General features: G+C 41.6%; 1 protein-coding gene across 2 annotated transcripts; it reads left to right on the forward strand.

The window, feature by feature from the left end:
* LOC146631129 (regulator of G protein signaling 12-like) lies at positions 1–10,120 on the forward strand. 2 transcript variants are annotated; one of them, XM_085355155.1, is made up of 5 exons: positions 1–94; positions 1,114–2,409; positions 2,541–2,780; positions 3,031–4,005; positions 9,484–10,120. In XM_085355155.1, the coding sequence occupies exons 2-5, from the start codon at positions 1,348–1,350 to the stop codon at positions 9,751–9,753; spliced, it is 2,547 nt and encodes an 848-aa protein (XP_085211281.1). In that variant the 5' UTR covers positions 1–94; positions 1,114–1,347; the 3' UTR covers positions 9,754–10,120. The 2 variants fall into 2 exon arrangements, with proteins under 2 accessions (XP_085211281.1, XP_085211282.1); XM_085355156.1 differs by lacking the exon at positions 1–94 and having other exon boundaries at positions 979–2,409.
* The last annotated feature ends 3,202 nt before the right edge of the window (positions 10,121–13,322 follow it).

Here is a 13,322-nt window from a genome sequence, read left to right on the forward strand (position 1 = left end):
TTTTGTTTACCCATCGCCCCTGAGTTTACCCAACTAACCTTAGCTACGCAACTATGGAAACTTCTCGGGGAGCATCACCGCCGGACACCGACAAGTAAGTCAGATGTTAATCTCGTGTTGAGTGAACCGTCTGCTCCAAACATCTTTGTCGGAACATGAAAAAGACCTGCATCCACCTCTTACTTAGCCATCCCTACTTTTTTTTTAACAACCACTTCAGCCAGCTGTTTTCGCTTCGTGCTGTTTTCTGCTTATAAAGACACAGATAATTTGCTGTGCTTCCAATAAAACTCCCCGTGATTAAACAAGCTAGCAGCTGCAGAGTTCGCTCTCCCGCTGCGTTTCTGACACCTGTGGAATCGTCTACCGTTAGTACTTTTTTTTATTATTTGTGATTTCTCTATCTAACTTTTGTCAATTTGTCCGCATAACTGTTCGCTATCCGATTGACAACTGGAGTAGCCAATGACAAGATGGGAAAGTTTGTGTACGCCGCCGTTGCCACGGTTACGCACCGACATTCCAAAGATCTGGAAATCGAGGGGCGGGACTACAGTTTAAGCACGGGTGGATGCGCTTTTGAACAGCGAGTCACGGCAAGAAAAAAAAAGAGAAAACTTACAGTAACTCCATAAGCTGAGAAGAAGCATGCGTTTCTCAGCGTAAAGTAATAAACGCGCTGTTTGGGGTGTTAACTCACAGCACTGTTCAAGCAGGGATAACTCTGCTAGCATGCACAGCTAACTAAACTAACGGTAACGCGTCAGCTAGTCCCAGCTAATGTCAGTGTCCTTCTAACAAGAGTTAAAACATATGTGCTCACATTTATCACACTGAGCTTTTATTTAACGTAAACAAAAGCGAAAGTTGTTTGGGGGAAAAAAGGAGAAAGTTGTGAAGTTTTTGCACAGCACAGGTGTGCTGGGCTGGGTCTCTGTAGACCTGACAGAACTGGTGACTTTATAGGTGTGGCTGTGTCCTCCCAACTTCCAGTGATCTGATAGAACACTTTACATGGGCCCAAGAGCATTTGGTGTAGAAGCCCACATGTTAAGCATGTTAGGGTTAAGAAATCGGTCATGATTGATTTGGTTCTGTTCTTTTGTACTTTAGGTAACCTGCCCGGAGAAAAGATGGTGACACCAGGATGGGAGGCCTAGCAAGGTGGTGCCAAGGCTGAGGCTTGGGTTCTCACCCACCTGCTGCATTTTGAACTGCTGCTCATTTTTCGTAGCAATCTGACGCCAGGGCTGCTTGACGAGAAGACGTTGGAGGCACGCTGCGTTCTTGCTTTAGTAGAGATTAGGGACCTACAATGACAAATGTAAATTGAAACTCACTGAATAAATGGACAAGAGAAAATTTCCTGGCACAATGTCCAGGCAAATGGATGTGTCATGCAAAAGGCGCCCCATCGGTGGCAGCGGTCTGAACTTCCCTCAGTCTCAGCAGGGTTGTATACGGGCTGTGGAGGTAGCAAGAGGGAGAACAGGGTATGGCTTTACGCTGTCAGGCCAAAGCCCTTGTGTCCTTAGCTGTATCCTGAAAGGAAGCCCTGCTGACTATGTGGGGTTGCGCTCCGGGGACTACATCCTCTCTGTGAATGACATCAACGTCTCCAAGGCGTCACACGAAGATGTGGTCAAACTGATCGGACGCTGCTCTGGTGTTTTGAAACTAGTAATCGCTGAGGGAGAACGTCACAGGCGACACCACCAACGCTCTGCCGGCGGTCGTCACCATAGCAGCAACACAATGGCGGCATCCTACCTGGACTCATGCTCCAGTGATGATGAGTTGGATGGATTCTGTGATAACAGTGTTAACAATAACAACAACAGCAGGTCAGGCTGTGGAGCCCGTGGAGGCTGGTACAAACCCAAACTGGACACTAAGCAGCTGGGCATCAACCGGGCAGAGAAGGTGGTGGCAGAGCTGCAGTCTGGAGGAATTTTTAACATGATCTTTGAGAACTCCAGCCACTCCTCCAGCAGCTCAGACAAAGAGAGACCTGGAGTAAGTACGTCCTCGTCAAAGCCACGTCCGCTGTCTGATTCCGAATTCCCAGCATATCGGAATTCCTCACGTTCCCAGAGCAACCCAAACCTGCTCTCTGAAGAGGAGATGGCCCAAGTTCTGAATGATGATTCGGTCTTCCTAGAATCAGACTTTCGGCATCTCCACCTTCAACACCATGAAGAGCAGGATGTTGATGATGGAGATGGTGGCGACTTGGGCCTAGAGCCCAGTGAGGGTATCCTGAATGTGGGAATGATTGTTGGCTATCTGGGCTCCATTGAGCTCGCCTCCACAGGCACAAATCTAGAAAGTGACAGTCTGCAGGCCATCAGAGGGAGCATGAGGCGCCTCCGGGCTGAGCAAAAGATTCATTCATTGGTCCTCATGAAGGTGCGAGTGGAGGTTTTTTTTCTTCTTCTTTTTTTTCCCTTGTGTTAATTTTAATGTGATTGTGTTATTATTGTTAACCATATTTTCCCTGGTATCAAGTTTGGTAACATGCATTAATTATATCCTACCAGGTTATGCATGACAGTGTGCGTCTGTGCAGTGACAGAGGTCAGGTCCTGGCCACCTATCCTGCAGAAAAACTAGCCTTCAGTGCATGTTGTCCCGATGACCGGCGATTCTTCGGACTGGTAACGATGCAAGCTACAGACGACCATGATGATAGGCACTTCAGCATTGCACGAGATGACGAGGGGAGTTTAAGGACTTCTTGTCATGTGTTTATTGTGGACCCAGATCTGTGTCACCACCAAGTAAGCGTTACAATTTAAACTGATGGGAAGGAAATATCTGCAGAATGTCTGTTTTTTTTGTTTTGTTTTTTAATGGCATGGGTAATATTACAACACAGTGATCAAGTACTCAAGAAGTTACTCATATATCTTAAATCTGGTGAACCTAATTTGTTCTAGTCGAAGCGATGGTTGTAAGCCAAAGATTTATTAGCAGCTACTTTTTCTGTATTGCATTAGGACAAACTCTCAGTAACTGTTACTTCCTCAGGTCCATCTGGGTGTTGCCAGGAGGTTTGGCTTTGAGTGTACCCCTGACCCAGACACAGGTGGCTGCTTGGAATTCCCACCCAGCTCTCAGCCTCTCCTCCAGTTTGTTTCTGTCCTTTACCGGGACATGGGAGACAACATCGAAGGGGTTCGCGCCCGTGCTTTCCATGACCCAGACAACGATGCCCAGCAAAACCACAGCACCAGTAGCAACAGCGATAGTGGGATTGGCAACTTTTTACCAGAGGAAAAGAGCAACAGAGTGCTTTTAGTTGACCTTGGAGGTCCTCCAAATCACAACCACGTCTCTGGGCCGCGCCACTGGGACAGCCCACCGTCATCGCAGCAGGCTTGGAGTCCCACTCTGGGAGCAGCAGCTTCTCATCCACCTCCTCCAACGCTGAGAAATGGCCATTATCGTAATGACCCCCACCTGGCTGATCTTCCTCACCCTCTCCCCTTATCTCACCCTGATGTCCCTGTCAGGCACTCACGAGGGGTCAACCCACACCACTACTCATCAGGGAAGCGGGGAGGAGCTGTTGGGGGAGGAGAATGGAGAGGGGCTGGAGGAGCAGTAGGGGTGGAACCGCAGAGGTGGCTACCAGTCCATGTGTTGAGAGACTGGCGTCAGCAGCACCACCACAGCCACCTCCAGGGCCTCAGCAGCGATCAGGAATCCTACGCAGAATCCACTGACGGATGGTCATCTGCCAACTGCAGCACCCTGCCCCCACCGATGAATAAGATCCCAGCCGACCGCTATCGCGCCCCGCTGGTGCCTGGAGACCACCTGCCACCACCTGGAGGGAGCCAGCCTCCACCTCTGTCACATCCCCACACCCACCGGCTGGCTGTTCAGAAAGATGAGTGGGCTAAGAAGTTATTTGGTACAGGAGACAGGGAGCGGACAGGAGCCGAGAGAAGTGAAAAAGAGAAGAAACGAGGAGGGAATGTCAAGGAGGGAGAGAAAAAGGTATGTTTTAAGAAAGTTTTAAAAGTATTACATTTAGTAAAATTCTGGATAAACAGAGTTATTTTGTGTAACTTTATTCATTTTATTTACATAACCAAATCCGTCATATAACTTTTTGATATTCCCTGAAGTGCTGTGTAGTGTCAGTTTGTAGGTTTTGGGAGAGTTGTGTTAAAACTGACCGCGAGATGAGAAGCCCAGTATGCAGCTGGCATCCCCCATCGCACATCTCTGTTGTTGAAATTTATTCTGTGTAGAGTCTGTTCAAAACGACAGTTTATTGAGGCTATAAATCCACGTGGGCATCGTTTTCTCAAGGCCTAGAATTTCACTCCTTCTGTGATCAAAGTATCATTTCACTTTGATACAAAACTTTTAACTTGTTTTGAAAGTCACTGGATAATTACAGCACCCAGCTGGCTCTATCCCTAGACTTAGTACAAGTGGATTGATATGTTATTTATCCCTCACTGCTCCAGTATCAGATCATTTATTATGCATTAGCCAGATAGCTGCCTTCACCTGAAAACCACCTGTTTTCCACTGTAATGGCATTAACAGCATAACAGCAGAGCAGGTTTAAGGTTTAGTGAAGTAATTGTGTAGTATCCTCTTATCTATTTGGCATAATTTTAAAAATAGCTTGGTTGCATTGTTGTATGAAAATACACTTCCTGTTTTTATGGTTGGTGTATATATATATATATATATATAAAAACACCCAGCACGCCCCTGCGGGCGGTTTATCCTTCAAGCTCGGGTCCTCTACCAGAGGCCTGGGAGCTTGAGGTCCTGCGCAGTATCTTAGCTGTTCCCAGGACTGCGCTCTTCTGGACAGAGATCTCCGATGTTGTTCCCGGGATCTGCTGGAGCCACTCGCCTAGCTTGGGAGTCACCGCACCTAGTGCTCCGATTACCACGGGGACCACCGTTACCTTCACCTTCATATATATATATATATATATATATAGTAGATGGGCTGATCATTGTTTTCAGAAAATGACAAGGAAATGCAAAGAGGAAAAGGTACAATACTGCATATCCAGCCTGACTAGATTCCATAAGTATTAATCAGCTTGTGAACAGAAATGCTCATGCACGAATATAGAAAACAGCCACTTATGCCTGCCTACATCTACATGTTGCGTATTATTATATTAACGTACAGAAGATAGTTGTTTTGATACTAAAGGAGGCTGGGACTTCCTCCAACAGATATCTTAGAAAACAGTGTCCCAGGGACTCTAAGGGACAACCAGAGTAAGTGTTTAAGACAGAGGCAGGAAGGTGGATATGAACCATGTCCTCGGACTGGAGAAGCAGAGTTTTGGATACTGTGGTGATTATGGTAAGCCAAAAAAACAAACAAAAAACAAAACAGATACAGTTGTGTAAGACTGTTGTTGTTTTCATTTTTCTTGTTAACTATTGCATGTAACATAGTAAGGCGTTAACATTAATTGACTCTTAATATTTGACACATGGTGGCACTGTTTCACTAACTAAACCTCTGCAGACTTATTTCAGCTAAAATCGAAAAAAAAAAAGAAAAATCAGTTCTTTTTAAAGTCTTTCACGACTTTTTGATAAAAATCTGTTCATCTATGATTATGATTGACTCAGTAACAGAAAATACTACTACAATAAGTTTGTGTTGGATTGTTAGATTTAAAAACAAACAGTTGAATATTGATAAATGTGACCTAGTGAGTGTACACGAATTAGAGCTTAAATGAAAAGCGAGCTGTTTGTTAAGGTAGAAAAGGACTGAAAAATATCAGTCAGTTTGCTGTTTACTATAATTCATAAACAAAACAATCTATATTTTGGGATGTTTTAGGTTTTTATTTTAAGCTCAAATTATACTTGTTCACATTGTTATTGTTTTTACAGGACATGTGTCTGGTTTTGCTTTTGTTATTTTTATGTTGATAGCAGTGCTGTTGTAAACATGAAGCGCATCTGTTTGTTTATGAGTGTGCGTATGAGGGAGAGGGCGTCAAGATCAGCTACGCAGATAAAGGCTGTGGATTTTCCACTAAAATTTAGTCGTTTCACATTCTCTTCTCTCTGGAAAGGCTCTGGCGCAACCACGCCCAAAACAACCACAGCACCAGTGAGTCAGATCGACACTTTATCATTTCCCTTTCAACCTAAATCTCAGCTTCTCCAAAAATCCCCCTTTTTGTTGGCTTTAAGCTCTCTTGCAGTTACAAGTGAAACTTGGATTAATCTCACTGGTTATACAGAGGTCCTGTGAGAATGATTGTGTCTGCATATGCCATTAAGTGTTCAAATCTGCATTGTCTGACACACATGCGCGCACACACACAAATGCAGAAGTGACTCAGTATCCAGGCAACACCACTGGTCATCGCATGATGAAATGCAGAGGAGACCTGCTCCTAAGCAGCCAGTCAGATTCTACCTGCATTTGAAGCCTGTCAGCACTGGCTAATTACTCATTAATCAACACAGGGCCACTGATTGTGATTGTGTGCGTCCTCTTATAATACTAGAAAAGTAGACGGATGCAATTTGTAAGAGAAGAGAAAGAAGGCAGAATATTGTTGTTCTCAAAGGATTAAAGAGCAACAGTTGTTAAAAGGTTAATTGTACACTTGTGAAGGCAAAACAGCACTAATTTCCTCTCCTCTTTAACAGCACTCAGAGTGGTTACGTTATTGTCTAATGGCTTTGGATAATAAATGTTCACGACCCTGATGTGGTTATTTTTAGGCGGCAGTTTATGGCATAGTGCAACAGCTTGGCTGTTTTAACTTTATTCCACTAATTGGTGGGTTTCCAATGTAGTGTTCCTATGAACACTATACAATTTTAAGTATCCTTGGTATAATAAATACTACATGGAACTACACTTAGTAGGGATGTCAGTGAAATATGCTACAGTAAACTGCAAAAGCACATCATGCTGCTCAAGAGGAGTTCTGCTAGTACTGTTTGTGTGTACCTGCGTGTCTCTGTATTACCTCTGTGGCTGTGCATTTGACTCACGTGCTCTCTGGTATTGCATGCAAAATCACAGGATTGCACACGCCTCCGTGTAACATGTGGAATTTAACATTTAGTTCAAAAACAGCAACCCGTGCATGTGCAGACATGGTTGGGTTTCTTAAACGTTCAATGACTGAGTGCCGATTTAGGGAGCCAAAAAACCCACTTTTTATTACTGTATGTAATATGGCAGTTTAGAATATGGTGTATGTTGGTAATACAAATGTTTTGTGCCCTTTTATAGTTATCATTAGTAGTGCTGAGCTCCTTAGGAAGGTTTAGTCCGTTATGACGGCTGGAACAACAGAGCTGAAATCACAGATATATTTTTACTGGATGAATGAAATCTAGAGTGCTGCATATTTTTTTTACATTTTATTTTAAAGTTTATATTGTTAAAGATAGTAAGAGTCAGGAAATATAGAAAGAAAATGTAGAAGACTGAGATGCAATGAGTAGGCCAACTAGCTGCAATCTGACCTGGAGATTTGGTGCTTAGGCCGTTAGTGCCCATGTGGTATGCAGCCTGCCCACTTATGCCTCAGGTCACATCATGGAAGGAATTTCAGTGAAATTTTCTGATTAACCCAATTAAAGTTCAGCCAAAAAACAAAGGAAATCTAATATTATTATATCATTCGGAAGATTTGATGTAAACTGTAGATAAACTGACATTCTTTCCCTTTTATCTTTGACAGAATACATATCATAGTTGGTTAACTAACAGATGATAATGATTACATACAGTAGTAATCTGTGATAATAATAATGATGATCTTTTTTTTTTTTTTTTTATTAAACTGTCCTCCAGTCACCTACAAAGTATATTTGCCATCTATCAACTGTGGTGAAATTTCTCATGAATAAGAATAGGACACTAGTGCTAATATTTCACCATTATTTGTGTGTCGTGTTAGGGTAAAAACCTGAATGGTTAGTCACTATATGAGCTCTGTTATTCTATAAGAGGTATTTTGTTGGCCTAGTTAGTGTCCACATGTTCTTTTCAAAGGAAAGGGTCACTGCACACTGATACAAGGTTGTTCCGCTTGATCACCTTTACCCTACAATGAAACTGCTTGTTAATCTTAATGGGATGGTCTCTTGCAGGATGAGATTGCCCTCATCCCCCCCCAAAATGTGAGGGGTTACTTAATAGTTTGAGTTAAAAAATAGTAAATCATGATTTAATCTTTGTAGTCACCAAATTTCAACCCACTGGAAGATGTAACAAAAAACAAAACATAAAAAGAGTTGAGGGAGCATCTTTTTCTGAAGAATGGCGTTCATTTACATCAATAGAGCTCCAGAAACTCGACAGTGAATGTGAAGTGGTTGCAGAATGTGGTGGCAGACACAGACACTTTATTTTCATATGCATATAAGCCCTTGACTAGACCAAATACCAGAAAGTCTGGCTCCTCTGAAACAAAATATAAAGAAAAAAGAGGTGATTCAGGACTTTTGCTGAATAGTTTACAGATGACAAATATGAAGATAGTTTCCTTGAATGTGTACGTGTGCTTGTGATTGTGCCAGTTCACAATGAGGCTGTGAAGAAAGCCAGTCTATGTGTGCGTGCTGCTTTAGCCACTGGTGCTCTCATACTCTAAAGGAAATGCAGACTGATTGTCGTGTAGAGGACCCAAGTGCAAATATGTGGAGGTAGGCAATGATAAACTTAAAGTGAGCTGTTTATTATAAGCATGTTAGCAGTAATCCAAAAGGCAAACAAAAGTCCAAAAGAGGAACACTATAAACTATAAAGAAACACTCTGACAAAGGGAATACAGCAACTACATATACACATAAGGGCGATTAGGGGAAGTGCAGACAGCTGGGAGAACGAGAAATGGTTTAACTGAATCACAAGAGATGAGACAAAGATGCAATCTAAAAGCAAAGCACAAGGAACAACTAACGCAGGAAATAAAGCAGGAAGTGCAAAACCTAAATGGGGAATACAGACACATGAACTTAAATACAAAGGACACAGGGTGATGGAACACTGAAACTCTAAAGCTGCTAGGAACTGAGAGCTAAAGCAAGTACAGTAAGAATGCACGAAGCAAATCTAAACGTTAAATAAACCAGGAAGCAGAATAGAATATTTAAATAAAGTTAGGCCTTGGTTGTTGTTAGGATTAGCGCTAACCCTTAACATCTCCACCGTAAGCTCGTCCTACGCACAGAGTGGAGCAGGCAGCGGTTACTGATGGCGAAAGAGTAAAACAAAGAGCAGCTTTTGTCAAAACTATGAGAATCAGTCATCCAAATAAACTCGTATTTTGCACTGCAATTACTCTTGAGTGCCAGCAATAGACCAGCCAAGTTTTAAGTAGATCTAATAAACAGTTGTTGAGATGGGGCAAGAACAGATGGACATGCTTACAAAGATTTTTTTAGTTAATAAAATGTCTACAATATGAATGTAAACTGAAGGTGTGTTTCTTTTCTATCCAGGGCGGTCGTTTCCGAGGTTTGACCATGGGATTCCCACCTCTCCAGCAGCGCTCCTCAGCTAGGCGCTCCTTTGGACGCTCCAAACGTCTCAGCTTGGCCCGCTCCCTGGATGATCTTGAGGTAGCATATATACAACACACAATCTATATGCGTGGACCTTTTCCAACACAAGTGTACCAACAAGTAATGCACATTACTGCAATATTTAAGGTCAGACTGGCTACTGTGTTACTGTCATGTTTGAGGCTCAGGTGTTGCCTCTGTCTCTAGTAAGAGTAGCTCATGCACTCCATACATGCTCACATGATGCATCAAGCTGATACATCTTCTCATATCACCATGGCAACATAGACAGTAAAGAACAGAGCCATCTTTTGTACTCACTTGTTTTTATTAATTTTAAAAATGTAACACCACAAAGATGCATCGGTATATTTCAAATAAACATAAAGCAGAAACATTAATTTGTTCCCCTCCCTAAGAGAAAATAAGAGCCTGGTTCCATTACATTACATAAAAAAGTTAGAGGGATCTATAGTCAAAATAACATACACACCAGCAATCTCTAGCTTTTTACCACCTAAAAGTTTCCAGAGCTTCACCAAGTTCACAAGGAGTGTAAGTAAGGACACTTAGACCCCATCAAATTCTGATTGTATATGCTTTTTTTTAAATTGTTGATTCTGAAAGCTCTGATGGCCAGTAAGCAACAGAAGAAGATCTCTTTACATTTCTCCAAGAAAAAGAAATCAAGCTTCTGTTCTGTCATAGGGACAAGTTAATGATTTTCTTTTGTTTGTTTTCTTAAATATAAACTGCGAAAATAGCAGCACTGCTACACTGTTGCAAGAATTAGCCTTTTGCGCTTCTTTTAGCTTCAAGAAATGACCTAGTATCCAGTCATTTGAAAGCCATGAGTTTTGCCCAACAATATCCCTATTTACAGGATTTAATACAGAGAAAATCAGCAATTGCTATTTTTGGACTTAGATGGGAAAGATACAAAGACTTATTATTACTTGTATTAGGTTGTGTTTGTATAACTTAAGGTGGGATTTTATTATGAAATTCCATTTCTGGAAGCGAATCATAAAACTGTCCTGGTGATAACAGTGTAAAAGAGTGTTGCTGTCATCATGACTTGTCTCTACGTGTGTCTGTGTGAAGGTTGCCAAGACCACGGTAGAGTCCTGCTGCCTCCACCAAAATTCTTAACAGTAGCTTTGGCTCTAAGATAGAGATCAGAGGACAGCTTAATGTTTCCGCCGTTTAGTGGTGACTGGGGTACCGTGGGAGCAGATAAGCAAATCCCACACTGTTGCATCAGTGGTGATAGTTTTTTTTTAAACAGACATTTTTGGCATTTTTCCCTTTATTGGACAGCACAGTAGATGGCAACAGGAAGCATGGGAGAAAGAGGGAAAACGACTGGGAGTTAAATACCGCAGAGGTCCCGGGCCTGCAGTTAAGGTGGAGGACTTGTATTTTAAACAGTGAGACCATTATTTAGCTAAATTAAAGCTGTGTGTGGTTTTTTTTGTTTTTTTTTTTTTTTAAATGAGAAAAATCTTTTGAATGAATCGAATTCCTCAAAGTGAAAGTCTATTAGTAGACACTTGGAGCCTTCAAATTAACTTCACACTTTTATTATTCAGGTTCATTTCAAACTATATTTAATTTGCATTCGAAATGGAAAGTCCAAACGTCACCTACAGGCTCTTGAGAGCAGATTACGATGTAAAAACCATACACAATCAAGGATGATATTGGAAGCAGTGTAGAATTTCTGCTACTTGAGTTGGCAACTGTTGTATGAGCTTCACAGGGGTAGATGTCCCATTGCCAGAGCTTCCAATGGCAGGGCTCCTCTCTTCTTCTTTTTCTTCTTCACCCCTTCATCCTCCCACTCTCTCTATTCCACCTTTTTCTTCCGGTCGTTAGGCCTTTTTCACTCGCTGCACATGCAGTAATGTCCACAAACAGAGAGGGCTTTGTGTTGTGTCGAGGGGGAAGGAGAGAGAGAGATTGGAGTGTATGTGTGTGTTTGTGTGGTGACGATGGTGGGGGGTAATGGGGTTCTAAGTGTTAGCCTGCACTTCTAACGAGCTCTGATGAGCAACAAGCTGACATTCCCCTCGTTAGTGCGGCCTCAACACAAAAGCACACACACACACACAAATGCACACACAAATGCACAGTGTATATACACACATGCAGGAAGAGCTGTGCATGAAAATACACAAACAAATGCCAGCTTTAAATCGGTGACACACAAGCATATTTACACACACACACACACACACACACACACACACACACAACTATCAGAGATCTTGTTAGATGTGCTGCTCGAGCTGCTTTCAGACTGTGTGAGCAGGCGTGTTTGTGGCTCGTTTAGCGGAAATAAAAGACAGAGTTTGAGGCTCGTTTCATATTCATCTGTCAGGGGGAGAAATATGATTTTACTAGTGTCATTTGTCCATTTGTTTGTCTGCCAGTAAAGAATGTTATTAAGCTTTGCAGAGAGGTGGATGAAAGACGAACAGTTTTGGTGCAGCTCTGGATCACCTTCTTTAACATTGGGAGAACTGCTATTGGTGGAAACCTGCAGTCTGCCTCTTAGTTCCCTTCTTGTCTTGTGACAGATCTGATTCTAGAGCCCAACTATTACGCAGTCGCGCAGCACCCACACACAAGTTGCAGACTTCAGTGTGTCAGGCTCCTAGTGGGACTTTAGTTAGGCATTTAACTTCTTTGTCTTCTTAGACATATACAGATACGCTCACACACATACAGACGCTAAAGAACGTGTTAAATAGTACACACAGAACTTTGTTTCAGAATACTAATGTTTAAAACCACAGAGAGCTATTTTAGAGACCATCACCAACCAAGAAAAAAGAGCTACCTAACTCCAACTGAATCAACCATTTCAAAGCAAACACATCATTTTTAACTGGTCCTGGAGGTTTGAAATCTGCAGTGTACTCGATTGAACTTAGTTAACAACGGTCACAAGAAATGTTTCAGAATAAATGCACAAACACCAAGCAATTCTCACAATGGGCCGTTTGTGGCTGTTTGCACAATGAGCTGAAAGAAAACTATAGTTGGAAGAAGGTGAGATTTTTCTCCACTGTGCAGTGTTGAGCTTGAAGACAGGTCCAGCAAAATCCCAGTGGCACAAAAACAGGGAGTGTTATTAAATCTAAGAAGTAACTGGTGCTGTAATATTAAATCATTTTGATGCTTCCTAATAAAATAAAATAAAGAGTTTTATTATCTGTTAGCTCAGGCCAGTTTTTAATGCATATTATAAAGGTATTGTAAAATTTGGGTATTTCAAATGACAAGTATATATCATCAAGTGTACATAGCAAAATATTGAAATGTCTTCTATTTGTTTTGTCAGCATTTTTCTGCATTACTTACAATTGTTTATTTAATTTGTAGACTTGGTCATTTAAGTAGAATGCATGCAAGTCTCCTGAAATCTCAATATAACTCTAACTGAAGTTAGAATGCAGTTTTACAGAGGAAACTACAGTGTTTCTTTTAAAACTTTATTTATATCCTATATGCAATTCTGAACACTGGGCATTTAATAGATGGACATTTCTTGACAGATGGCTATTTCAGTTTAATGTATGTGGTTTTTGTCTTTTTTAGTGTTCTATTACATTTAAGACATTAGCATTATCTATATTTGTTTCAGCAAATGATCACCAATGAAGCAGAAGAAAGTGCTATTGCTATTAAATTTAATATTAAGCATAGTTAGAATAAAGCCACATATTAACTTTATCTTTATAAGGATAAGGCATCATCAAGTCTTGCTT

Source organism: Diplotaxodon limnothrissa, linkage group LG6, assembly GCF_057381915.1.
Source record: "Diplotaxodon limnothrissa isolate DT_005_m linkage group LG6, D_limnothrissa_male_GT1.1, whole genome shotgun sequence".
Lineage (NCBI taxonomy): Eukaryota > Metazoa > Chordata > Actinopteri > Cichliformes > Cichlidae > Diplotaxodon > Diplotaxodon limnothrissa.